This window comes from Nuphar pumila, chromosome 1 (genome assembly GCF_984573655.1).
Source record: "Nuphar pumila chromosome 1, dmNupPumi1.hap1.1, whole genome shotgun sequence".
Taxonomy (NCBI): Eukaryota; Viridiplantae; Streptophyta; class Magnoliopsida; order Nymphaeales; family Nymphaeaceae; genus Nuphar; species Nuphar pumila.
The window spans coordinates 11,761,136-11,787,921 of record NC_143249.1 but is presented as its reverse complement, the minus strand read 5'-3'; the positions used below and the strand labels follow the sequence as shown (position 1 = coordinate 11,787,921).

General features: G+C 37.5%; 1 protein-coding gene and 1 long non-coding RNA gene across 5 annotated transcripts in view; one reads left to right on the top strand and one right to left on the bottom strand.

The window, feature by feature from the left end:
* Positions 1-26,786, bottom strand: part of DCL4 (dicer-like 4) — a 179,954-nt gene that overhangs the window by 40,102 nt on the left and 113,066 nt on the right. For 3 of the 4 annotated variants that reach the window (XM_090011173.1, XM_090011255.1, XM_090011408.1), the window contains exons 11-18: positions 25,198-25,387; positions 22,405-22,565; positions 22,099-22,305; positions 21,703-21,968; positions 21,348-21,622; positions 20,818-21,257; positions 13,783-13,883; positions 1,630-1,835 (exon numbers count right to left, since the gene is read on the bottom strand). In XM_090011173.1, the coding sequence (XP_089867299.1) occupies positions 1,630-1,835; positions 13,783-13,883; positions 20,818-21,257; positions 21,348-21,622; positions 21,703-21,968; positions 22,099-22,305; positions 22,405-22,565; positions 25,198-25,387 (1,846 nt within the window). The remainder of the gene's footprint in view (positions 1-1,629; positions 1,836-13,782; positions 13,884-20,817; positions 21,258-21,347; positions 21,623-21,702; positions 21,969-22,098; positions 22,306-22,404; positions 22,566-25,197; positions 25,388-26,786) is intronic. The other variant, XM_090011331.1, reaches the window with a different exon arrangement.
* Positions 8,315-9,323, top strand: LOC149847972 (uncharacterized). The gene is made up of 2 exons (XR_016432798.1): positions 8,315-8,837; positions 8,937-9,323. It is a non-coding gene; the product is annotated as an uncharacterized LOC149847972 (long non-coding RNA).

Below are 26,786 nucleotides of genomic sequence, written 5' to 3'. Positions count from 1 at the left end.
CTTACTAGGAATATATATATTTTATATATATAATTGGTAAATACATATACATATATTATATATATGTATATGTATTACCTTATATATATAAAATATATATGCGAAATTACAAGTTTGATTACATAATTTAACAACAAGCTCCATTGTTGTCGTACTCATTGCACGATATTCGGCTTCAGTTGAGGATAAAAATACTTTTTGTTGTTTCTTATATCTCCAAGAGATCAACGAATCTTCTAACAAATACAAAAACCAGTAGTTGAGATTGTATCATTTGGGTTACCACCCCAGTCAACATCAATATAAGCAGTTAAATCTAAAGATGATAAGGAGGATAAAAAAAGTTCTTTTGAAATATTGTTTTTAATGTATCACGCAATCCTCATAAATGTCGTCATGTGCACTGTGGTAGGGTGCATGTTGAAACTGACTTGCTGCATGAACACCATGAGCGATATCAGGTCGGGTGATGAAGAGATAAGTGAGAGATCCAATCAATTGACGATATGGAGTAGGATCTTCAAGCAATACGCCATCTTCGAGTTTTAATTTTGCATTTATGACTTCTGGAGTCTCCACCTTCTTTTCAACTGAAACTCCTAACCTAGCACATATGTCAGCAGCTAATTTCATTTGAGAGAGAATATATCCTTTGGGAAAGTAGGCAACCTCAATTCCTAAAAAGTATCTCAAAAAACCCAAGTCAGACATATCAAAAGTTTTCTTTAAAATTGATTTAATTTCATTGACACCTTCTTTGTCATTTCCTGTGATGATCATATCATCAACATATAGAATAAGAATCACAATTATAGTACATGTTTTCTTGACAAAGAGGGTAGTGTCAGTATAAAAAGATATAAATACTAAATTAATCAAAACATTACTAAATTTATCATATCAAGCCTTAAGAGCTTGTTTAAGACCATACAAGGCCTTTTTAAGTTTTAAAAAAAATCTATTTAAACTAACCCCTGGAGGGGTTCCATGTAAACTTTCTTACCAAGTTCTCCATTTAAAAAGGCATTCTTAACAACTAATTGAAAATTAGACCATTTTTTAATAGAGGCAATGGCAATGAGAGCTCGAATACTAGTGATTCTTGCCACAACAACAAAGGTATGGATAAGATGGCTTTTGAAAGATCTTGGTATTACAGTTTCCGGGATAATCTCCTTATACTTTGACAACATGAGTGTCATTCATATTGCTAAAAATCCAGAATTTCATGAAAGGAATAAGCATATCGAGATTGATTGTCACTTTACAGAGAAGGCTTATGAGGATGGGACCATAGCTTTGATGCATATGAGCTCGAGAGAGCAAATTGCAGATGTGTTCACAAAGAATTTATCATAGTATGTATTTCTAGTTTTGGTGCTACCCTATTCAATTGTATATAAGATTATCTATCGGGGGTACTTTTGTGTTTTCTCAGGAGGTTAGAGGTCAATCAATTTTGTCTTCTAAGTTACAATCCCTCTCTTGTTGCTTCTTCTTCCTCTTAACTTCCATGGCTGATTAAATTTGAATATAAATTAATTTAAATAATCTGTTTTGATGAATTTATAAATTAATTGAAATAATCTATTTCTGTTACTATTGGCAGATATATTACAGAGGCCTTACACGATTAGCTGTAATTTGGGATCCTTCAGAAAATGAACTTGATAACAACTCCTTGAGCTCAACTGCAACTAGCAAACTTTCCAGGCGATGCATTAAAGAAGGCAAAAGTGAGAGTGAACTTCCAATGTCCCTAGGGAAGCCTTTTATCTTCAAGATGCAAAGTTCTGGGGGTAACTCCACAAAGTGTTCCTCACGCTCGCTTGCTTCTAATGGAAAAGAAAACTAGTTAGTATGCAAGTCAACAGCCTTTTCTGAAGAAAAAAGGATATTTCCCCATATCAACAATTTCTCAGAACAGTAGATACATGACTGCATAGCTAAACATTAATGAGAACATTTAATGTGCCTCTCTCAAGTCTCAACCAATACAATGTAAGGATGCAATATTTACTAGTCTAACAACTTCTATATTTCAGAAGCTGAACAACTGTGATTAATACCAATGTTACAAAGGCAAATAAAATGCATAACAGCAGCCACCTAATCATAATCAATAAAAATTGAATAACAGACAACATAGCACCTATGAAGAAGGATCTTGCAGTATAAAGGGTCAATAGTTGGTTGATAAAATAAAAGCAAAGAAACAACATGGCCGTTGAGTTATATTTCTATAATAGCCAATGACATTAGTATCCAAGTTCTTTGATCTGAAATTTTCATAAAAACCTATGTTAGCTGGGTACTCCTGGCAGCTCATAGTATTCGTGTCTGGCACTTCACAACACCAACACTGACATTTTCACTTGGACACTTCTAGGCACTCCATTTTTTTATGTCCAAGGCTTCTCGACATTTTTTTTGTTATCATATATATTATCTTCTGTTCAGCTGGCTGTCTTTCTCGCCAAAGTACAACCACTCTTTGTTTTTGCATGCTGCTTTCCAAACTCATGATGGTTCCTTTCACACCATCTTGAGTTTGAGGGGAAGCGTATAAAAAAGTGACTGTATACTATGCACTTTAGTTTGTTACAATATGGTATTTTGTCTTTTCCACCCACTAATACATTGTAGTCTTTTTTATATTTGTCAATATCCTTTTAGTCTAGGGTTGGTTAAGAGTATGGACAACTTTTCATTCTCTAATGGAATATATCCAGGAACATAATGAACATTCGTGATACTTCATTGGGCAAAGTGAATATGGAACCAGTCTTCACCTAATTTTTCATGGTAATAGCATTTTGCATGAGATGACTTCTCCAAGAGCATCTGATTCTAAATAGTACAGCACAAACAAAACATTGCAATATAGCTAAAGATGATCCCTTTTTATGATCTTTAAATAAAAGAAAATGATGAATCTTTAGATAAAATACTAGGTACTAGCATTTTGAATGAATACAGTCACCTTATTCCATGTTGCTTGATAAACATCTCAGTTACACTTTTTTCTTTGAATGCTCTCACTTGATAAATTCTCTCCTAGAGAACAAATTTGCCACTTGATTGATTACGATGATGAGTGCAAAAGATATAGATGTTCCAGTCAACACAAGAAACAAGTTATATTAAAGCATGCTCCAGTCAACACAGGAAACTCTAGAATATTTATTTATAAAAATTTGTTTCTCAGTACATACATCGTATTTACAAAAGTTTTATCGAAGCAAATTTTCATAACTATCATCCAAATAGGACCTTTGTAACGGCCCCAACTGACCCACGAAAATAGTGGAAATCTTTTTTTAAAGCATTTGCGGAAAACTTCCCAAGGACCCGGGGTACATCACAGAATTAATGTAATATCTCATAATTTTTCCATCATTTTTAAAGTCAAAAATATAATTTTAAATTATACATTCATATTTAAAGTTGATATCGTGAAGCTTGATTTGAATTCAGTTAGGGATGCAAATTTCCAGAATATGCTATTTGTATTACACTTGGCTTTTCGCATGCAAAAGAATAAAATGATCACATGCTTAAACTTGATATACCATGCTGAATCAAAGTGTTAATGCAAGGTTGCTTTCTTGTGCATGTGCATACATTAAATGGATGTGTTTTGACATGTGCATAATGGCATGAGTGTGCACACTGTTTACTTGAGATTATTCTTGAATGAAAGCATCTAAGTGGCATGATTTTGTGAACACATGCATATGAATATTGTTGTTCATGCACATCTCTGAATTTGCATATGTGATTGTGCATTGACAAAGCATGTGAAATGAATGCATAAGTTGCATGTTCTTTATGATTCTTTTGCATATGGATGCATCGATAATCAAAATGGGTCATCATGGGACGTGTGAGCCTTGAGCATATGTTGCTCATTGTTTAATTGTTTATGCATAGCAAAAAGCATATTTGATATTATTGTACTAATTGCACTATTTTATGTTACCATGGGTTGTGATCTCGTGAAGAGCTTCGCATGTTGATTTATGAACCTGTGTTATTAATTATGCACGTTGAACGAAAAATTAAAGAAGTTGAATTAATAACAAGATAAAAGAAAAAAACAGTATAATCTACGTTTCCTCGATGTCCCTTCTATAGTATGAGAATCCTGAACATTGTGGTTTTGGGGAACCGTGAGGATACTAAGACTCCATGTGCGTTGTTGTGCCCCTAAACTCGATATGGAGGTTCTTCTCCAGACCACGGTTTTAGTGAGAATTCCGCCACTTTGCCTGGGGGTGGTGTGAAGACACGGTTGTTGTTTTGGTATACCAAGAAAAGTGACATTAGTAGATGTTGATTTTCATAATATTCTGACATTATATGTTAATTTCTAATGTTTCGATGGATAATGTTGATTCCTGATATCGTTCGAAGGCTGAGTGTGAAACCCAATAATAAAATAAAAATTGTGTGTTAAGCTACAACTGGGGACCCACTTGACCTCGAAAAATTTTACCCGTTTTGAGTATCCGCGGACAGCAGTAATCAAAAAAGGAACTAAAGTTTGTGTGCATTTAACAAGGACATACATATAAAAGAAAACTCTGATAAAAGATAATAATTTATTCATGCATGTGCATTGACATCATGCATATTTTCATGTTATGCATTAGATCATACATAATTACTTGTTCCTACTTATGATGTATTGGTGATTGCATGATATTTGCTCTGTATTGCATGAAAAATGTCTTTATTGCTTAATTGATGTTCTCTATTGATAATAATTGTTCTCTATTATTTAGCAATTGTTCCATATGGCTTGAATGATTATTTGAATTGTGAATTTGTCATAATTGCATCTCTCTAACATGTTGCATGAATCTTATTTGTGTTATTTTTACTTGTTTGATTCATTAGAGGGACCGGTACGCAGGATCTTTGGATTTTGGAACCCCTACTTTTGTGTTTTTACCAGTGTTATTAAAAACGCGCCTCAAGGCGCAAAAAGCGTGCCTCGCCTCCAGGTGAGGGTCTTTTCGCCTTGAGGCGCACTTAAAAAGTGTAAAACCCTCAAGGCGTACGCCTCATGCGCCTTAAGGCGTACGCCTTGAGGCGAGGCGCGCCTCACCATGAGGCGCGCATTAGAAAATCGGATGGGCCCGGACCCGAGTCCGACCCGGACCCGTATGCTTGAAGGTTTGAGAGAACCTGTGTCTTTAAAAAAGGCATCGACTCCGTCCCCTCTCAAACCTTCTCTCTCCACTCTGTCCCCTCTCGTCACCCGCCATCGCCGGCCACCACCCGCCGCCGGTCATCGCCTCTTCCACCTTCTTCTTTCCTCTGCTGAAAAGGCGTCGACGACCCGCCGACTACCACCGTCTTCTTTTCTCTGTTGCGAGGGGGCCAGCGACTCACTGCCACCGTCGTCCGTTCTGGCGACCTCTGTTTCTCTGCGTTTTCCGGTGACGTCGAAGTCTCCGCCGCCAGGTAAGCCCTCTTCTTTACTTCTTCTCAGTGAGGGGTCGACCGACAGGGGGGAGAGCCCCCTGTCGTCGCCTCTCGTCGGCAGGGGGTTACCCCCTCCTCTGCTTTTCTTTCTTGGTCGATCGATAGAGGGGCGGAGCCCCCTGTCGTCGCCTCTCCTCGGTAGGGCCCCTGCCTTTCTTTTGGGATCGACCGACAGGGGGCAGTGCCCCCTGTCAGCGCCTCTCGTGGGCAGGGGGTTCCCCCCTCTACTTTCGTCTCTTGGTCGACCGACAGGGGGGCGGAGCCCCCTGTCTTTGTATTGGGGTCGACCAACAGGGGGGCGATGCCCCCCTGTCGTCGCTTCTCGTGGGCAGGGGTCCCCCCCCCCTTTGCTTTTCTCTCTTGGTCGACCGACAAGGGGGCAGAGCCCCTGCTTTTCTCTCTTGGTCGACCGACAGGGGGGTGGAGCCCCCTGTCGTCGCCAGGGGGCTACCCCCTGTCTTTCTATTGGGGTCGACCAACAGGAAGGCGGTGCCCCCCTGTCGTCGCTTCTTGTGGGCAAGGGGTCCCCCCTCTGCTTTTCTCTCTTGGTCGACCGACAGGGGGGCGGAGCCCCTACTTTTCTCTCTTGGTCGACCGACAGGGGGCGGAGCCCCCTGTCGCCGCCAGAGGGCTACCCCCTGTCTTTCTATTGAGGTCGCTTCTCGTGGGCAGAAGATATTTCATTTTATCATATTCCTGTAATGTTGTAGAATTATATGTATATATTGGCGAAATGTGAATAGAAAGTTCATTTAATACATCAAGAAATTTTTGGTTGATTTATTTATCTTTTCTATGCAGTAACTGAGGCCCTTTTAACTTATGATAAGCCTTACCGATATTAGTTGCTGTTATGGATTAATATTTCTCAATTACAATATTTTAATTCTATTTGACGCATATTGCAACGTCTTAGTTCTTTTATAGTGGTTCTGTGAATGGCATTTCATGGTCGTCGCTTCGTATGAGTTATCCTTCTCCATGATTCCGTTGTCAGTTTTCTTTTGTTAATCTTTCTTTGTGTTTTCTGAGGTTTTGTGATTTTTACAACAGAACAACATCCTCAACAGTATGTCCTAATGCAACCATGGGTTCAAGAAACACCCACTTTTTGCAGGCCAATTAAAGTTCTTTCCTTACCCATCCTGTTCACATTTCATCAAATCAACATTCTATCTAATAGCAGTATGTTTACATTTTTACATCTCCTATTATGGATTAAGGGAGTTTGTTTTATCATGCAATCGATGCATTGAAGTTCTTAAATGTGCAGCAACATGAACATGTTGGGCTTTGAAGTCCCCTTTCCATGGTACTTAATGTGAATATGCAGTTTATTTGTTAAGTTTATTTCTTTAAAAATCTGACTAAACATGACAAGTTTTGAATGTGGTTTACATTTTTTGCATTTGTTTTCATGTAATGTGGTCAGCAGAATGCATGATGTTAATATATATTTTGTTATATGTATTTTTGCAGTTAAATAATGGGAAAATATGTGGGATGGGATCATGGAGTTAAAGTTTCAAATCCCACTAAAGATCCCAAACTCGTAGGACATGGGCGAGGGTTCAAACTGCCTTCTTATCATGAGATCAAAACATGGATTTTGAAGGACGAGGTAGATTGTACTCATAAAATTTTGAAAGAGTTCAAAAAAGAATGGCCAAATGTTGGTTGCAGTATTATGGTAGATGGTTGAACAGATAGAAAAGGAAGAAACTTAATTAATTTTCTTGTGAACAGCTCATTTGGGTCAGTATTTTTGAAGTTTGTTGACATCAGCGACATGAAAAAAACTGGTGCAAATTTGTATAAGTTGTTTGAAGAAGTTGTTAAAGAAGTTGGTGAAAGTAATGTGGTGCAATTCATTACAGATAATGTACCAAATTATGTGGCAGCTGAAAATATGTTAACAGCAGAAAAAATATATTTTTGGACACCATGTGCAGCGCACTGCTTAGATCTTATGTTAGAAGATATTGGAAAGATATCAATTTTTAAAGATACAGTGGAAAAGGCAAAAAAAATTACAAGATACATTTATAGTCATGCATGGGTATTAAATTTAATGAGAAAATTCACAAAGAAGAAAGAACTTCTGCGTCCAGCCGTCACTCGTTTTGCCACAACATATCTTACACTTCATAGTATTGGATGTTATAAGAAAGTGTTAAAGTCGATGTTCTTATCTTCAAAGTTTAGAACATCTAATTACTATAAGAAATCATATGCTAAGAACATTTCTTATATTGTTCTTAATAATCATAAGTTTTGGGTTGTCGTATCATATGCAATTAAAGCTACACTATCTCTCGTGAAAGTGTTGCGACTCGTTGATGCAGACGAACCTCCTATGAGATTTTTATATGAGGCAATGGATAGAGCGGGGGAGGAAATTGCTTCAAACCTTGACAATGTCGAAAGAAAATATAAACCTATTTGGGATATCATTGATAGACGATGGGACTTGCAACTTCATAAGCCTTTGCATGCAGCTGCCTATTATTTAAATCCACATTTTCATTATGCTGACAACTTCAACCCTGATGGAGAAGTTATGAGTGGCTTTTATGATTGTATTGAAAAATTAGTTACTGATGCAAATATTCGGTTGAAAATTATAACACAAATCGATGCATTTAAAAAGGCAAAGGGCTTGTTTGGCAGAGAGGCAGCTCTTACAACAAGAAAATTAAAAAGTCCTGGTAAGGTTGCAATTATGTTGTTATTTGTCAATATTTTTTTATGTTTTTGTTAATTATGACATTCTTAATGTTTTTATCAATTTTTTATTATTTTATTTGAATGCAGCTGATTGGTGGAGTTCATTTGGGCACAAAAATCCTAAGTTGATGAATTTTGCAATTCGAATTTTAAGTTTGACATGCATTGCATCGAGCTATGAGAGGAATTGGAGTACTTTTTCATTGGTTTGTGACTTTGTATTTTATTTTTGAAATACATTTTTATTAGTTTAATTATCTTATATTTGATTATCAATGATTTGAAATTATAGGTGCATACAAAACGAAGGAATAGACTTGAACAAGAGAAGATGAATGCATTGGTTTTTGTAATGTCCAATATGAAATTAAGAGAGAGAAATATGAAGAGGAGGGCTACCAAAGACCCTATATGTCTAGATCATATAGACTCAGACGATAAGTGGATTGTGGAGAAGGAAGATCCAGTGTTGCCAAGTGATCTCAATTGGTTGGAGGATTCATGGTTGGATCCGAACTTCGACATAAATGCCATTGAGCATGTGTCTATTGAAAAAGTCACTTCACCTCATGTTTCACAAAGTGGTTCTAGGCAAGACATGTCTTCAAGAGATCGAGGTAAAGTTATATTCCTTTTACCTAGCTATGAATATAAATGTATTTTTTTAATTACATAACATAAATATTTAATACATGATTTTTTATTGAAGAAAAAAGAAAAGCAAAAGAAGTAATTGAGGACGTGGATGAAGAAAGTGTAGATGATGAAGAGTCAGAGAATGAAGATGAAGAAGAACCTATTTATATGGATTCTTCAGATGATGATATTGAAGACTTAAATATTGATGATGACGAGACACAACAAGAGCCTAGGCCCTAATTCATATCATAGAGCTATTGGTCATTTATATGTTTTTTGGGTCTTTCAGTTGTAATTGTGAATGTTAACACTCTCATTTTGAAGAATTCTGGACAAATACATTAACATTTGGTTGTTAATGTTAACATGCATTTTTTAATTATAACATGATGTTGTTAGTGCTAATATGCATTTTGTTGTTAATGTTAGTTTTTTATTGAATGAATGCTCATATTTATGCAATTAGATACTTATATAGATCAAGTTGTTGCATTAATGTTACTTTTACATGTTAATCTCATATTTTTTCGTATTTATTTGAGATTTTTTTATTTCGTGTTGGTCGGCGCTTCATCAATAAAGCATTTCTTATTTATTTATAATTTTAGATAATTTTTATAGTTTTTTTTAAGTTTAAAAAAAAAAATTGAGGCTTACGCTTTGCGCCTCGAGGCTTACGCCTCGCCTCAGATTTTGGTGGAGCGCCTCGCTACGCCTCAACGCTTTTCACAACACTGGTTTTACAGTCTCTGAGGCTCAATGAAGGAACTTGCTTTTGCGAGGAGCTACGAGGACTACACGACTACTTGACAAACTTTTCTTGGGACTGCGTGACTATATGTTTTTGCTTTATTTATATTCTTTTGCACATGTCATCTAGACTATATGAATTCAATTAATAAACTTGGTTTGTTTTGGGTGATGGTAATATAAGATCCCTTGTGGTTTGGTTGTATTACAATTGTAAAGGCCCCGGGTCTCCGGGAATGTTTCCGCAATTGTTTAAAAAAAATTACCACTTTTTCACGGGTATAAGTTGGGCTCGTTATAAGAGGGGGTGTCACCCTCTAGATAAATCCTTAATAAAATGAATTAAATAAAAAAAAAAAAGATAATGAGAGGACAATGGAGAGTGGTTTGGTAGAACTCTACCCTCTATGGGATAAAGACCTCTAGAGGGGCATCACCCTCTAGAGGAGTCTTTTAGATAAAAAAAATAAGAAAAATAAAATTCTAGATAACATGATGATAAAGGGGGTTGTTTTTCCCCTCTCTAGAAACATGTGTTTCTAGAGAGAGAGGGTGAGAGTTGAACTCATGGGAGAGAGAGAAAGAAAAAAAGAAACAAACAAAAAAGAGAAGGAAAGAGAGAAAGAAGAAGAAGAAGAAAAAGAGGAAAGGAGGAAGATCCACCTCCCATGTCTAACATCCGATGATTTTTCTGGTCTATTTTCACTTCTAGAATAAGGTACGGGTTCCTCTCTAGATTCGAACAGGGAAAAACGGGTTTAAATCCGATTCATGTAATATTTTCAAGGGAAAAAATCAAATCTGATTTATAAAAACAGGTTTAAACCTATGTTTTGATTCATGATTTTGTATATCTTTGGTTGATATAACCATACCAACGATTTTATGGATTTAACATAAAGTGTTCTTGAGTATACACACATAATGCTAATTTTTTGCATCTAGTTCTCTCTCTATGCTGTATATATATATATATATATATATATATATATATATATATATATATATATATATATATATATTTATTTATTTATTTATTTATTTATTTTTGGCCCAGCCGATTTTGGCATAGGCCTGTTTTTATTATTCATGTTCAAAGAGAATATTGACATATGTAACAATATTGTTTATTTATTTCTGCATGTAGTTGTTCTTACTGAAAATACTTTGCCCAGCCGATTGCTGTTTTGGGTTGGTTGTGATCAAACAGAAGATCTGAAGACTTATTTTCATACACAACTTTGGGGTATGGTGTTTGACATCAACACTATTTTGATGTTGTCACTTGGATTAGCATCAAAACAGTGTTGGATGTCAACATGTTTGCTGTTGTAAATCCCTTTTTAAGAAGTTGTCAAACTATTATTGGACTTTTTATTTTCTGGCCGACTGCCATTAAATCTATTTCTTGCTATTATGCTGATCAGATTTAAATCTTGTAATAGCCGTAAACATGTTTGGGTGTTATGTATATCAAAATTGTTATTGAACTAACTTTATTTTCTAGCCGACTGTCATCAACTTGATTTCACTATATAAAATTAAACCATATAGTGGACTGTTATTAAACTTATTTTTCTGACTACTAATCACATTTGTTAAACCATACGGTGGACTGTTATTGGACTTATTCTTTTTTTGTCCGACTGTCATCAATCTAAATTCACGTTTTACATTCTGGTTTTGATGCTGATATGCATATCAAAACTGGTTTTGATGTTTTTTTATACATGTCAAAACTGTTTTTTTTTTGCTGATTATGTTGTCTACCATTAGAATTGAATATACATGTCTGGGGGTGGTTTTGTTAGACTCAACTACTGTTATTAGTATACCAAAAAAGTGGCGTCAATGGATGTTGATTTTCTTGTCGTCCCAGCATTAGATGTTGGTTCCTAATATTCCGATTGATGGTGTTGATCCTTGATCTTAGTCGAAGAACATGTGTACAACCCCTAGACAATAAAATACAAATTGTGTGTTAAAGGATTACTGGGAATTGCCTTGAACCTCAAGAATTTGGCATATTTTTTAGTATTTGCGAGTTTTATATAAGTGAGAATTTAACTTTGTGCATTAAGTAAGAACATGCATGTAAAAACAATATTGATAATTAAAGTTAAAAAGTCATTCATGCATGTAGCATTTATTCATGTACCCCTAAATGTTTAATTTAGCATACGATTGTTGGTTGTTTGAATTGAACTGCTTATATTGCAAGCCTGTTCTGAATGAAATATTTGTAGAGCCCTCTTAAACTTATGTTTGATTTGATTTATGTTAATTTTCTTACTGTTGGATTTCGAAAGGGTCTCGTATGAAACTTCGGTTCTTACCCTGTTTTTAAAAACCTTTTTCAAGTACTGTGGCTCAGTGATAAAAGGACCGGCTTGCTGAAGGGAGCGACTGTTATGATATGGTGGCCCAGATTCTGACAAAGTTGAGAGTTTTTGTTTTGGGAGAACATGTTAAACCCTAAATAGGAATTATTTTATTAAATTCGTTATTTGATTTATTTTATGTGTAGAATGATTGTTGGGTTGTGTATATTAAATCTGTAACGTGCCCCGGATCCCTGAGATATCTTTCCGCAATGTTTTAAAATTATTTATTCATTTAAAAAAAATCTGTAAAATTTTCGAGGGTCAGTTTGGGGTCGTTACACAACTTGTGCTTTATCATGTTTCACTAAATTTGAGAAAGAGTTGTGAGATTTGTAATCACAAGAAGCTAAGAGAATCAAAGAATTACAAGACATTGCAAACATGCCCCTATTATTTTGTGACAATAAGATTGTCGATTTCTACTGATACCGTGCAACCTGTCAAGATGAATCATGTAGAGCTGGACCGATATTTTGTTCAAGAAAAGGTTATATATAAGAAATTTTAACACTTGTACATCCAAGATCTGTTTAATGAACTTGTAGCTTTTGAAGACCAAACTATCTATTATACTTACCAACTATGGTTTTAGTGGACTTGTCAAGAATAAGTACTATTTAAGGGGTCTTACATATAAGAGTTTTAGTATACAAGAAGACAGGACGCATAATCTTGGTAACACCAACCAGATGACCTTCAATAAAAAGTAAAAATCCATTACAAGTTCATGAATGTCCTTACTTTTTTTCTTTTCTAGGTTTTGCACCTTGTCATTCAAGTTAACAAGTACTTATTTGCAAATTTTGGCTTCTCTATCCAAAAGTTCTTTATATTTGTTCATCATGCTCTCTTCCATATTCTGATATGGGCAACTGTTTAGAGTCAAGTTCAGAGAAATTTCATCGTTTTTGTACATTTGTTAGGAAGGAACAAGGAAAGGTCTTTCAACATCAAACATAGAAAAGTGGTACCAATTTGTGCAGCATATATCACAGATATGGGTACAGCTACAACAGAAATTTCTAAAAAGATGGGTACATGGGTATATATGTATATATCTGTACATATATGCATATGTATAGGTGGATATAAAAGCATATAAAAACATGCAAAATTGCACAATTATGCTACAGTTTACAAAATGCTCTAGATATGAATTATAAGCTGACAATTAAAAATGAGAAGTCTAAAGCATGTCTATATATATATATATATATATATATATATATATATATATATATATATATATATATATATATATACAGTTAACTAACAAATGATTATCAACAAATATATAGTTAACCATAGACACTTGATGCCAAGCATAGACTACACATTGATTGGGTCATAGGATAGATAAAATATATCAAGTTAAGTTTGAAACCTGGTTGACACGTAACCAGAAGTACCCAGTATCCTTATGGGTATGCCATGGCTACAACATTGTACATGTGCCTAGCAGAAGTACCATGTTATATAGGTTATAGGATGACATTTGAAACCACTTGATTTCTTCACACGGACTGCACCTTCTAACTACATGAGGTTCTCATCTCCATTTTCCAGTTTTCGGCAGCAGCCACTTTACCCAGATGACCAACTTATCCAAGCTTCTTCCCCACCCCCACAAACAAAACCAAGGTCCATTTCATGCACTATTTAGAGAGAGAGACGAATGGGGCAAGAAGTACCTTTCTGTGTGTGCATGCTGGTTCTTATATGTGCGTCAACATCATCTTGAAAACAGAAAATATACAAAATCAGCACATAGATTTTCCATTAATTTTACCTGAATTTTTGCCTAACCGGTTGTGCAATAAATTGTGCAAAGAAAAAAGTTGCTTGGCCTTCAAAAGTGGCTGCTCTGGATATTTTAAAATAATATTGAACCTGATTTAAAAAGGAAATAATAACATAAGAGAGTTGGCTAACAACAAAGTACGAAAACCAGAATAAAAGATGCATTTCTTAAAAGAGGAAATATTTCCTAGTGTAATATAGCACACAAATGATAAGTTACTAAAAGTTTAAACAAAATAAGGATCAGTACACTTGGCTTGTGCAAATCCAGGTGGACACATAATAATGAGGGCCAGCACCTTAGTCATTTTATTTATATAGGAAAGTCCTAATCAAAGTAATACCATTATTCGAATAAAAAAATTACATGATGCTATTTATAAATGATGTGATGCAAGAAATAATAGACAGTAATGAATGCGTATATATATAAATATATATGTATGTCTCCCAGAAGTAGTGCGACTAATAATAAAAATACAAGAAATTACACACATGCCACAGTTATTCCTCAAGTTATACATCATGTTTATGTACACAACCATGTAGGTTTTCGCTCCAGAAGTCCTTAGAAGGTGTTAGGGTGGATACGAGGTGATTCAGGTATGTAGAGAACAGCAGAGAGAGAGGGGGTCTAGGAGCGGAATAGTGACCTCTCACCTCAAACCACCTTAGAGCTTCTACTAATTAAATTTCAAAACAATGCATACAACGTCTACATTATTGTTATATAACTTATATGACAAAGTGTACCCAGTCAACTCGAAAACAGAACAAAAATAATCTCCATCTACTAACTGTAAAACCCGAAAAAAAAAACTTGGATTCGGGTCGGATCCGGACCGGGACCCAACCTGAGGGCACCGCCTCCCTCATGCCTTCTAAAGATAGTGAGGCAGGGGATGGGTTTCAAATAGAAACCCCCTTTCCCCTCTCGCTCTCTCGTTTCTCTCTGTACTCTCTCTCCCCTTTCACTTCGCGTTGGCAACCTCACCGCCACCGGCGACCTCCTCCGGCAGCCCCAGGTAACCCTAACCCCTTTGTCTCCTCTTCTCTCTCCCTCGACCCACTCTCCTCGCGTCTGTCGAGTAGCGGCCACCGGCGACCCTCCCTCCGGCATGCTTCTTCCGAAAACCTCCAGGTACGCACTGTCTTCTTCCCTTTCTTTCGCGTTGAGTCGGCAGGGGAGGGGTCAAGCCTCCTCCCTGCTCCCTTTGATGGTGGGGGAGGGGTCGAGCCCCCTCCCTGTGTTTCCTTCCGGCAGGGGACGGGTCAAGCCCTCCCTGTGCTCCCTGCGGCCAAGGGAGGGGTCGAAACCCCCTCCCTGCACCACCTTTAGCAGGGGAGGGGCCCAACCTCCTCCTTGCTCCCTTTGACAGTAGGGAATGGTCGTCCGGCAAGGGCTTTAGCCCCTGCCACTTTGCCGACAGGTCGGCAAGGGTAAAACCCCTGCCACCTGTGAGAAGGGTCTTGATAGGGGGTTTTGGGGCCCCTGTCTGCCCTTTTGTTTTCACCAGAGAGGGTCAAGACCCCGCCCTATCTCTTCTTTTTCACAGGGAGGGTCGAGCCCTCCCTGTCTCCTTTTTTATTGCGCAGGGAAGGGTTCGACCCTCCCTGCCTCTGTTTGTTTCGAAGAGAGGCTCGAGCCCCTCCCTGCTTGTTTATTGCGCAGGAAAGGGGCCGGCTCCCTCCCTGCTTTCCTGTTTCGTTGGGGGGGGGGGGGCGAGACCCCTTTCCTCCCTTGGTTTGGGCAAGGGAGGGACTGAGCCCCCTCCCTGAACCCTCTTCTTTAGGGCAAGGGCATCGCCAGTTTTTGACAGGCAGGAGCGAAGCTCCCTGCCTCTGTACTTTCCGACAGGCAAGGGTGAAGCCCCTGCCTCTCTCCTTGCCTTCGTCAGGCAAGAGCGCAACCCCTGCCTCTGTCTAAACAATCGGTAGGCAGGGGTGCAACACCTTGCCTCCCTGTTCTTGTTGACAGTGGGTCAGCAGGGGCTCGCAGCCCCTGCCCCTGTTTCTTGCACGTAAATAAGGTTCGTCGGGAGCATACTGCCCCTGCCTCTGCTTCTTTCACGTCAGGACAGCGGCAACGCCCTTGTCCTCTCTACCTTTCTGATTGAGATAGCATGTTGATGTCTCGCTTTTGCAGCTCGTACGACGGATCCCGCTCGCGCCCCGCGACCCGAGCCGTCCATCGCTTACACCCACAGACGCCAGCAATCTCGCAACTCCCCAAGGTAGGAGAAGATTGCATGGAGGACTTGGACAATTGAATTGAGTTCAATTAACTAAAAAGGATAATCAAATAAATATATATGCATATATATATTTATACGAATACACATTAAACTCAAGGACGCGATTTCACGATCCTTGTCATTTACTTTCTGTCATGTCTTTAATTTGTTGTCGCGCTTTGCGCTCAGGCTCCTGTTTTTGCAAATGTTTCGTTATTGCCTTGCCATTGGAGATGACACTCAAGTTTTCGTTCATTGCATGTTCTATAAAGGGCATCCTCATGGAGGATGCCAGAGGCATTTACCGTTCTCCCTCTTGCGATTAGAGTTGAGTCAGGGGATTAACGATACATCATCGTCTAAGGAGAGGGATCCCTAGCAGGGATCCTGACTTTTCGAGTGAGTAGTCTTGCAAAGTAGACTTGAGAATTTAGGGAGTTGCGCAAAAGCAACAAAGACTGCCCAAATCAAAGTATTTAGAAGGATGTGATTGGCTGGTTTTGTTCGTCTATCCGACATATCTCGTGTAACCCCAAATTGAGGCTTGAGTGAACTTCTTAGCAAGGGTTCTGTTGAGAAACTCGTATCTCGTCCATCGAGGCCGGTATCGAGTCATGCGAGGCATATAGATACCACGATAGCGGATGAGATTCTAGAAAATCACATGTCAAATGTTGGCACAAGTTGTTGGTTGTTTCAAAAGATAAATAATGTCAAAAGTAAAGTTTGAGAAACATTACATCTTTGCGAAACACTTCTGTTGAGGCTCCTATTGAGGAGTTATATCCCTTTCATCCTAGAGTACTTGTAGTCGTGCACTGCACGCTAGTACTGCGATGATCGGATGAGACGGTCGTACGACCTCGAACAGTGCAAAATGCACAATGCTGTAAACACATAAAAATAGGATCGCCTTCATAGGCAAGATGCTTGAGTGGTTGAAAGACCACAACATGTAGAATGGGTCGTTAGTTAAGCAACGCCTAACGCACCCATTCGCCCTTTGGTTTCTGTCAAGGGAAAGGATGGATCGGTACAAAAACTCCAATGAATAGGTTGTTAACAACCACCCCACGGGCAAAGATTCAGCCTCCCCTGTCATTGAAGTTAGGGGAAGGGACTACCAGACATTATCCTAGGTAGTAGATCTCATGGACTTCTGCAGAAGTTGGATGCATCTGTTGCCAAGTAACTGCCTTTGGGGAATCCTCGCTCGGCTGAAAGCCGCCCCTTAAAAGCGGACTCAACTAGCTATTCGGGTTATTGAAAATACATAGAATAACAAACGCCCGAACTAGTCTCAGTTGTTTCTACGATTTGTCTGCATGTACACGCAGTCCAGTAATATCGAAACATAAAGTTTGTTCACACTGGTTGATGGGTCATAAGACTTTCGTGTGTTTTGGGTACGTATTTTTTGTCAAGTAAAACTTTATCGATGAAATTACGTATGATTTTGGTGTCTCCGAGATTCTTATGACTATGATGCTTATGCAGGTAAATGACACGTCACACCTACATAGTTGTATTGCAGAAGATTGCATTATGATTGTTATCTGAATATATCATACCTGTATAACATGATTGATAAGTATCATCAATATTTAATTAAAATGTCTTGAAGATATGTGTGTGAGTTACACGCTAGAAAGGTCGAATGTGATGTGCTTTGAGATAAGAATTGTGAATGCATATGATGATGCAATGATATGAATATTTGCACATATAACTTGAATCCTATGTGAATTTATTGAACTACGGAGAAGTTACGTATGTTGAAGTTTAGTTTATTCATAATATATTATGTGTATGCGACTGTGTTCTCATATGTATAGAACTCATGCTTTGATTTCGCATGCTTTGAGGTCCTATTTGAGGAATGCAATGTTTTTTGTGGCAATGATGCGATGCGTGGTGTAATATGCTTCTGTATGATGGGATTGAAATGCCAAGTGATAAGAAATGTTGAAAGCATGCGATAAATGTTCATGGTTCATGGAACCTTATTGGAGGAATGTGTGATCTTGTGATTTTGTTTTACCATGTGAAGTGATACGATGCATATTGCTGGTATACATGCTTGTGCCCATATTGGTGGCTACTGACCCCAAGAGCGGTCAATTGTTCGGACCAGTCGATTGTATTGATACATATATCACTGAGTATGGTATCTGTTAAGGACCTGATCTCCAAAGGATTATCTGTGAGGGTGTGTATGATCAAGATCAGGTGACCCGGCTAGGGTGGTAGATCTCTATGAGGATGTACACTATCCAAGAGCGAGTGGCCGCAAGGACGGCAAACTCCTGTGAGGAAGTGTATGGTCCAAGACCAGGTATACCATCTAGGGCGGTAATTCCTTGTGAGGTTGTACATTTCCCAGACTAGGTGATCCGACGTTAATCTTGTTAATTATAATAGTGGCTATCGACCCTAAGAGCGGTCATTTGTTTTGATGCGTGTATCACAATAATTTTTATTGAATATGGCTTTTGTTGAGTAAGAGCAAGACAGAATATATGGAATGTCGGTTTAGTAAGCAACAAAGTAGTGATGAGAGTGTAGTGAAGCTTGGTGAGCAAGAAATACCGGTGGATGACTGTTTCAAATATTTGGGATCTATCATTCAAAAGTATGGAGAAATTGATGGAGATGTAAATCATAGGATAAAGGTTGGGTGGATGAAATGGAAAAGTGCAACTGGAGTGTTGTGCGATCGTAGAATGCCATTGCGGTTGAAGGAAAAGTTTTATAGGACGACTATTAGGCCCGCTTTACTATATGGTACAGAATGTTGGGCTGCCAAGAAACATCATATTCCAAAAAATGAGTGTAGCTGAGATGCGTATGCTGAGATGGATGTGTGGAAATACAATAAAAGATAAGATTCGGAACAAGGAGATACGAAAGAAGGTAGGTGTTGCACCCATTGAAAATAAGATGAGAGAGAATCGTTTACGGTGGTTTGGACATATTCGGCAAAGGCCTAATGATGCTCCAGTTAGAAGGATGGAGAAATGGGAAAATATATTAGTTAAAAGAGGTCGGGGTAGGCCTAGGAAGACATGGATGGAGGTGATAGGAAAGGATATGAATGCTTTGAACCTCACCGAGGACATGGCATTGGATAGAAATGATTGGAGGAGAAGGATTCATGTGGGAGACCCAGAATGATTTTCTTTTTTAGTTCATATCACCGACCCCAATTGTTTTGGGATGAAGGCGTAGTTGTTGTTGTTGTTGTTGTTGTTGTTGTATGGCTTTTGTTGAGGACCGGGTTCCTAAAGGATTCTCTGTGAGTGTATGTATGATCAAGATCTGGTAATCGGCTAGAGCGATAGAATCTGTGTGAGGAAGTACATTGTCCAATAGCGGATAGCTGCAAGACGATGAAATCCTGTGAGGAAGTGTATTGTCCAAGACCAGATATACTATCTAAGGCGGTAATTCCTTGTGAGGTCGTACATTTCTCAGACCAGGCGATCCGACGTAGAACTTGTGAATTTTGATTACCATAAAAAGTTATGGTGAGCTGTGATGATCTTCTGAGATTTATTGAAATAGCCAGTTATGAATTTATAGATTTGGCTTTCTGTTTTAGCATGATTATATGTTGAACCCAGATGTGAGAATCAGATCTTTATTGATTTGAGAGCATGTTTTGGACATTCTATGGAAGGGTGGGTTTTTCTGAGAAAGTATGACGCCTTAAGTGAGTCATAACAGGTGACAGTTGGCCGTGTAAGGCCTTGAGAGATGAGAATAAATTAAGGTTGTTTAGGACAAGGAGTTTGTTAGAAGTAGTGAGAGCGACAAACGATGACCTGATAATGATTAAATATAAAGACCCCGTTCAAGGAACGAAAACAAGCTAGAGCAATGTCTCATTGTGTCTCTTCATCCGTGTCGAATCAAGTAGAAGATAGCATTCTTATAGTCTTCTGCTAAACCCTTTTTATGGATCTGTATAAACTTTTGCGAAGACAAAAGTTTAATCACACATGTTTTGTTCAATCGAGTTTTGAACTGCTTACTTGCTTTGAACTGCTTACCTGTTTAACTGCTGATCTGCTTTAAACTGCTTAGCATGCTGAATTAAATGCTCTTAATTCAGTTTCTTGTAGTCTCGCTTGTGCACCTACTAGTTTTTCGCGAAATTAACTCATTCTATGGGTACAGGTGATGATTAGGTATACCACGGGCGATGGCGCAATGGCAAGATGGTTTCAAGCTTTCCTTTTCCTGCTCTTAACTCGCGTCCTAGACGTTTTTGGGTTTTGTCACAGATTTTCCTTTGGATATCCAAATTTTGTACTATTTGGAAACTTCTTTAAATGAAAGTGGCTTTTCCAAGTGTTTTGCAAGTACCATGTGTAGTGAGTTTTGGTTCTTTTAGCTAACGTGCCCAAAGTTGTCAGCTTGCCTTTCTAAATTCAACAAAAGAATTATCTTCCGCTGATTACATAAACAAACTCTGAAGGGAAAGAGATTTTCTTCTAGTCTCTTGCCTGTTTTCTGAAAGGTTCGCAAGTCTGAAATTTTGGGGCGTTACACTAACACATACAAACTAAGGGAACATGATTATCGATGTGCATGATAATCAGTCAGGACAAATAACTTGGAATAATTTTTAAAGAGAAAAGGTGAAATAGCACAACCACCATAAGTACTACATGAGACAATGGTGTTATTCATTCATTTCAAAGCAAAAGGAGAATTGTTTATAACCAAACTGACATGAAACAGAAATTGCATTTATCATAAACACCCAGCAAAGTATTGTTACTTACTTTTTCAAGTAGAATTCAGCATAACTTGCTGCCTTGGAATCCTTGAATGTGCTATTCCCATTCATTCCATCAAAAATATCACAAATAAAGAAGAAGAGTCCATTATGGGGGGCAAGTACCATACTGGGCAAAATCTCATTTAAAGCTACAGCGCCATTAGCCAATTGCAAAACCCTGCCTCCATATGGAGACTCAGCCTCTAAAGTATTCACTGCTTTGCTAAAAACAGGTGATGATAAACAATTTTTCACAGTACTCCAGTCAACAGTCAGTTGATCATCAGTATAACCAACTTGCTTAAGAGGTAGCAACAAATAGTATGTTGATGAGCTCAAGTGTGGTGAATCTTTCTTACCCAATTCAACATGGTCATCTGTAAGCACTGACCTGTCAAGTATGATTTTGAAACACATTTCTTGAAATTTTTCAGCATCCATGATCTGCCCATGTTACAAATATTTAAAACACATTAAAAAAATATAAACCTAAAGTTGTAAACTAGTATTCTATTCTAGCTGGAAATTGCCTACCTCACTTTTACTAAATGTAATTATCCCAGATGGGACAAGTTCAGTTTTGACAATTCTACCATAAGCAAGATGAAGATCAACTTGCATAACTTCGGCTTCTTTGGGAAGAGGAAATGCCAAAAACAGGCCAAATTTTCTGTAGCACCGATCCCTTGGCACAGGAACAAAGTGCAAATAGTAAAAATGAAAATTGAGATGAGAAGCAGACTCATCCCAAGGCACTCGAAGTGCATCAGGTACTACCATTTCATGAAGTTCTGCCCTGGAGAACTCATCTACACATACCAGACATTGTCATAGAGTAGATATCAATTAGAACAAAAAGAGAAGTAGCCATAGAAACACAATACAGTACCACTAAAGTTTTCAAGCTTAGCATGTGGAGTTTCCGAGCTTTCTTTCATCACATCCTTTTGACTTGGCAAAAGATAGTCCGTCAGGGAACCTAACTCATGTAGCTTCCTGCATGCTTGAAGAGATGCAGCTCTTTTAGCTATATCTTTTGAAGTACATGATGGCCCCTCCACACGACGAATGGGGGCATTGGAAGGAAGAACCACATGGCAGGAGACTCCGTGCAAATCATCAATGTAAAAGAACTCTGGTATAGGATTAGAATATCTGTGTATAGCTGTAAAAAGTAAGTCAAAGAGGCTACAAATATAATCGTCCAGGCTGAAAATAATCCATTTAGTCTAGATGAGAGAAATACAATCCAATGTCCGAAAGTGAAATAAAACTCAAACCATACTCATCTCGTGGAAGTCTTGAACAATAGTGATGCAGCAGAGATACACTGCATCCAGTACTAATAGAAGCACCAGTTATTTCAACATTATACATCAAATCTTCCACATCATCAAAAGCCTCATCAGATGTTCGGTCTAAAATTTCACTGTTCATGTGTTTTTCGCCAGATATGAAATCTTTGACCAGATTTAGCTCATGGTTATTATTCCTAGGATTAGATAATGAAATTAATAGTTTAAACAACAGAAAACTAAATTAGAGATCAAGACACATGGATCCTGTGGCCAGCTAAACAAATAGAGATTACCTCTCTACCAAAAACAGATATTCAGACTCCTGCATGCGAGCACGGCCTCTCGACTGTATATAGCTGGCAACTGTTGCTGGTAAATCAAAGCGTATAATGAGGCAGCAAGATTGAATATCAAGGCCTTCTTCAGCAATATTGGTTGCAATCAAGAGATTCACCTAATAATGTGTATATAACAAGCACACATGAAGCCCGAAAGTAAAGCAAATACATAAAGTAGCACTAATGAAGAAAAAGAAAGTCCTGCTCCCACAGAGGCGAGGGATCTTAATTAAAATCCTAATGAATGGTTCAATGAACTCCAAATATCATCAAAATGACTTAGTGATTTATGTCTCAAAATATAATACCCAACAAAACAACACAAGCAGGGACAAAAATTACAATATATCAAATCGAAGCATGCTAATTACCACTATCTGATGATAATGGTGAAAGAAATATGTATGGTTTTTATAAGAATATGTATTGTTAATAGAGGGTATATTTGTCATTTAAGTTATAAGAGCTGATTGTCACCCTTCATTAGTGAAGAGTATTTTTGTACTTTGAGGGAATTACACTATACATAGATACTAAAGGGACATCCCAGGCGCCTTCTAGACTGCCTAGATGTCCACCTTTGGCTGCACTCTCTTCTTGTTTCCTTCCTTTTACAAGGCATGCATACTGAGGTTGAGTAAAACATAATATGGTATAAGAGCCACAGCAAGATGTAAGTCCCCTGTTATCTCTTAAAGTTTTCAAATCAATTATTTCTCCTCTTATATTTTTTTTGTTAATAACTTTCAAAGAACTAAATCTTCCACTAAATATTTTCCTTTTTCCTAAAAACTTTCTTTATTCTATTTACTTTCATCCTTTGAGAGAAAGAGTACATGATCGACTGATACAAGCTTCAGCCTGGAGATCCACCTTCTATTAAAAGGGGGAGGGGGAGTGACATCAGCACTGATGCAAGCACAGACATAAGCAGTCACAGCAACCTTATCTACGATTGCTAATGCGATTGGCTGTTTATTTCACATGGACACTTCTGCTTGACATGCATATCCCATGTAAACAGAAGTCAGAACTTGGACACACCACGACCCTTTATGTACAGTTGTACACCTTCAAACTTGTACCTGCCACAATCAATACTGTGTCAACTTTATTCCTTTTTTTCTTTTGGGGAACATGATTGTTTATTTTGTATTCAGTTATGTATTTTTTCTTTTAAATTTGTCAATGATCATCTTACATTTCACTTTTTAACTTAAATTATTCTTTAACATTTTTTTTTCATAATGATCTAGAACTGGTATTCAAGATTTGGACATTAGGTGCATTCATGCCTTATTGTTTTACACCAAAAATTTTGAATGCACATAATCTATGCACACACTAATATATATATAGAGAGAGAGAGAAATTGCACGAATGTCCCTATGTCTTGATTTTATAGAACTTACACGGCATACCAAACATGTCTACAATGTGTCCCATAACCATATCCATGTCTATGTGACATAATCAACTGGATTTTCCAGACAGTTGCAGCCCCTTTTCCCAACAGAAAAAAAAGTTGTCTTGGTTTATAGATCTGATTGTATTATTCTCCTTGTTGTTTTTCTCCTTTTTGTAACCTCTTCATTGCCATGGTTTCTAATTCCTCCTCGGCCACCTCACATCTTCTCTCCCCAATCAAGTCATCATAGAAAAACTTTATTCCTTCAATTTCATCACTTGGAAGAAGCAATTTTTTCCTCACATTGGAAGTTTTGATATAATGGGGAACCTTGACAATTCTAGACCCATGTCTTTAGAGTATGTGACCTGCAAGAAAACCAAAGATAAGAAACCTACTTGAAGGATTAAGAGAAAACCCCAAAGTATACCACTTGGAAGAAACACGAACAATTGGTTGTTACCTACATCATGACAACCCTATCCAGAGAGGTCCTAATTTAGGTCCTCTCTATTAGGAAGCATAATGGATGGTTCAGGGTAGTAGGGTGAATCGTGAAACCAATGCAAGAAGGCGTCCATGAGTGGATTTTGTGGGAGGAGTTTATGAAGGAGATTGACAACACTCAGAAGGTGATCATAGAGACGTCAAGAAAGGATGTAATGACTCATGCCAATGCAGCGATAGAAGGCAGGGGGATTGAAAACACCATGGATTCAGGTCTCATACGACAAATGCTTAGTTTTGATAGAGTACTTTGTATATGGAGTCACAGTTCACATAATTTACAGGATCTGGAGGGAATCGAGGGATAAGCCACCTGAGTGGTTCCCTAAACTTGACATTTTGCAATACCCTTTTTATTATTTCTTTATACTGGTCAGGTCCTCATAACCCCAGCTTGATTATCTCTTCCCACACCTCCTTTCCAACCCACCCAACCCCCCACACCCACCAAAAAAAAAACTACATATAACAATCAACCTAAAAAATGTGTTGCATTCTGAAGTACCACTGAGATAACAGGTTATGGTCTTGAAAACACAGAATCCTTTGTTGTGCACAGAACACACCAGTAGCAGTTGATACTGTAGGAGAAACAATGATAAAATGTTTTAATAAAAAAGAACAGGATATTGATAGTTTAAGAATTAGCTATATGGTGGTAATGGTTGAGAATTGACACAATCTCTAGGCACAAAGGTAAAAAACATCTTACAACACAATTTTTTTAACAAATTAGGCAAAACATTTTAATATTAACGTTTCTGTCTCCTACAATTTGAGACACAGAACAAAGCTAAATAATGAATAAAATTTAGTGCAAAAAGGAAAGATACCTCTCCTGAACGGAAATTATCAACAATGCCATTCATCTTTTTTCGTGACATTGACTTTAGTCCCGAGTGAAACCCCACAAGAAAATCACACTTCCAAAAGGACACACACTTCAATCTTCCAAGTATATGAGCCAATAATCTTGCAGAAATGATCCTACTAACAAAAACTATACACTTCATATCATGCTGCCTGATGAAAAAGAACAATAAACAGGTAAAATGAGAAAACATTTGAATCACATCACCAATTCATGATGTGTCATTAACAGCAAAATGGATGAGAAATGCAACCATAAGTAACATATTAAAATGTCAGAAGAGAAAAATGAATTACTTTGTGCTCTCAGGAAGATTGTCTAATTACAATGAGCATCAATCATTTATAGTGCAATAGTTGGTACAGAGAAATTCTTATTGTAATATCTCATATTTTCCTAAAATTTTTTAAAGGCAAAAATATAATTTTTTAATTATATATTATATTTAAATTGATAAAATTGTGGGAAAATAATTGATTTATAGGTGACGTCAGCTGGGTTTGGGCGTGGCCCATAGACCATTGACAAGACCTAATTGAGCTATGTATAATTTGAGAAATTTTTGGTTTTTAACCTTTAAATTCAAGCGAAATTTGAGCAAAAAATGGGTTAAATTCATAGGCAAAATTCAGGTACGACCACCGTTAGATCCACCTTGGAATGTAGATAGCGTTCGTGACCTGTTTTTCTGAAATTGGATTACGGTTAGCCCCAAAAATGCATTTTTCAAAAATGATTGGCCTCTATTTTTGACATTTTTCTGGAAAGGATCAAACCGGATCCACTTTGTTTGATCAATGTTAATATGGATCTAGACCCAGACCAGGATCCATGTTGACTAGGATCTAGTCCAGGTTGAATCCATTTGGATTTGGATACGGATTTGGATTTCGGATCCAAATATATATCCGAAATCCATCCATGGCAATTTTAAAACTAAATTGAATTTAAAGTTTTAAAAATAACTTTTAAATAAAATAAGGATGAAGTAGAGTTCTACTAACTTTTAAATAAAGTAAAGATAAGGTAGAGTTCTACCTGAGGTAGAACATTACCCCATAAAGAGCTTTCCAGAAGAGGCGTCACCTTCCTAGAATATCCTTTAGAATATTAAATAAAAATTAAATAAAATTTTTAAAAGATAAAGTTATCGAGATGAGAGTGTATAGTTCTACACATAGTAGAACTCTACTGTCATAGGGGATAGATCTAGAGGGGACGTCACCCACCCTTCTAGACTAATACACATAATATAAAAAGGGGTAATACTCTCTCCCTCTCTAGAACTCGAGTTCTAGAGAGAGAGAGGTAGAAAGAGAGTGAGATAGAGAGTAGAGGTGAGAAAAACAATAAAGGAAAATCGTGTGAGGGTTTAGAGAAGAAATAAAAGGAAAAAGAAAAGAGAGAAAAAGAAAGAAGAGGAAAAAGAAGAAAAAATTTATTTTTTCAAAGCATCCATCGATTTTCTAGTCTTTTTCACGCTATGAAACAAGGTACGGGTTTCTCTCTCAATTCGCATGGAAAGGAACATGTATAAACTAATTTACGCAT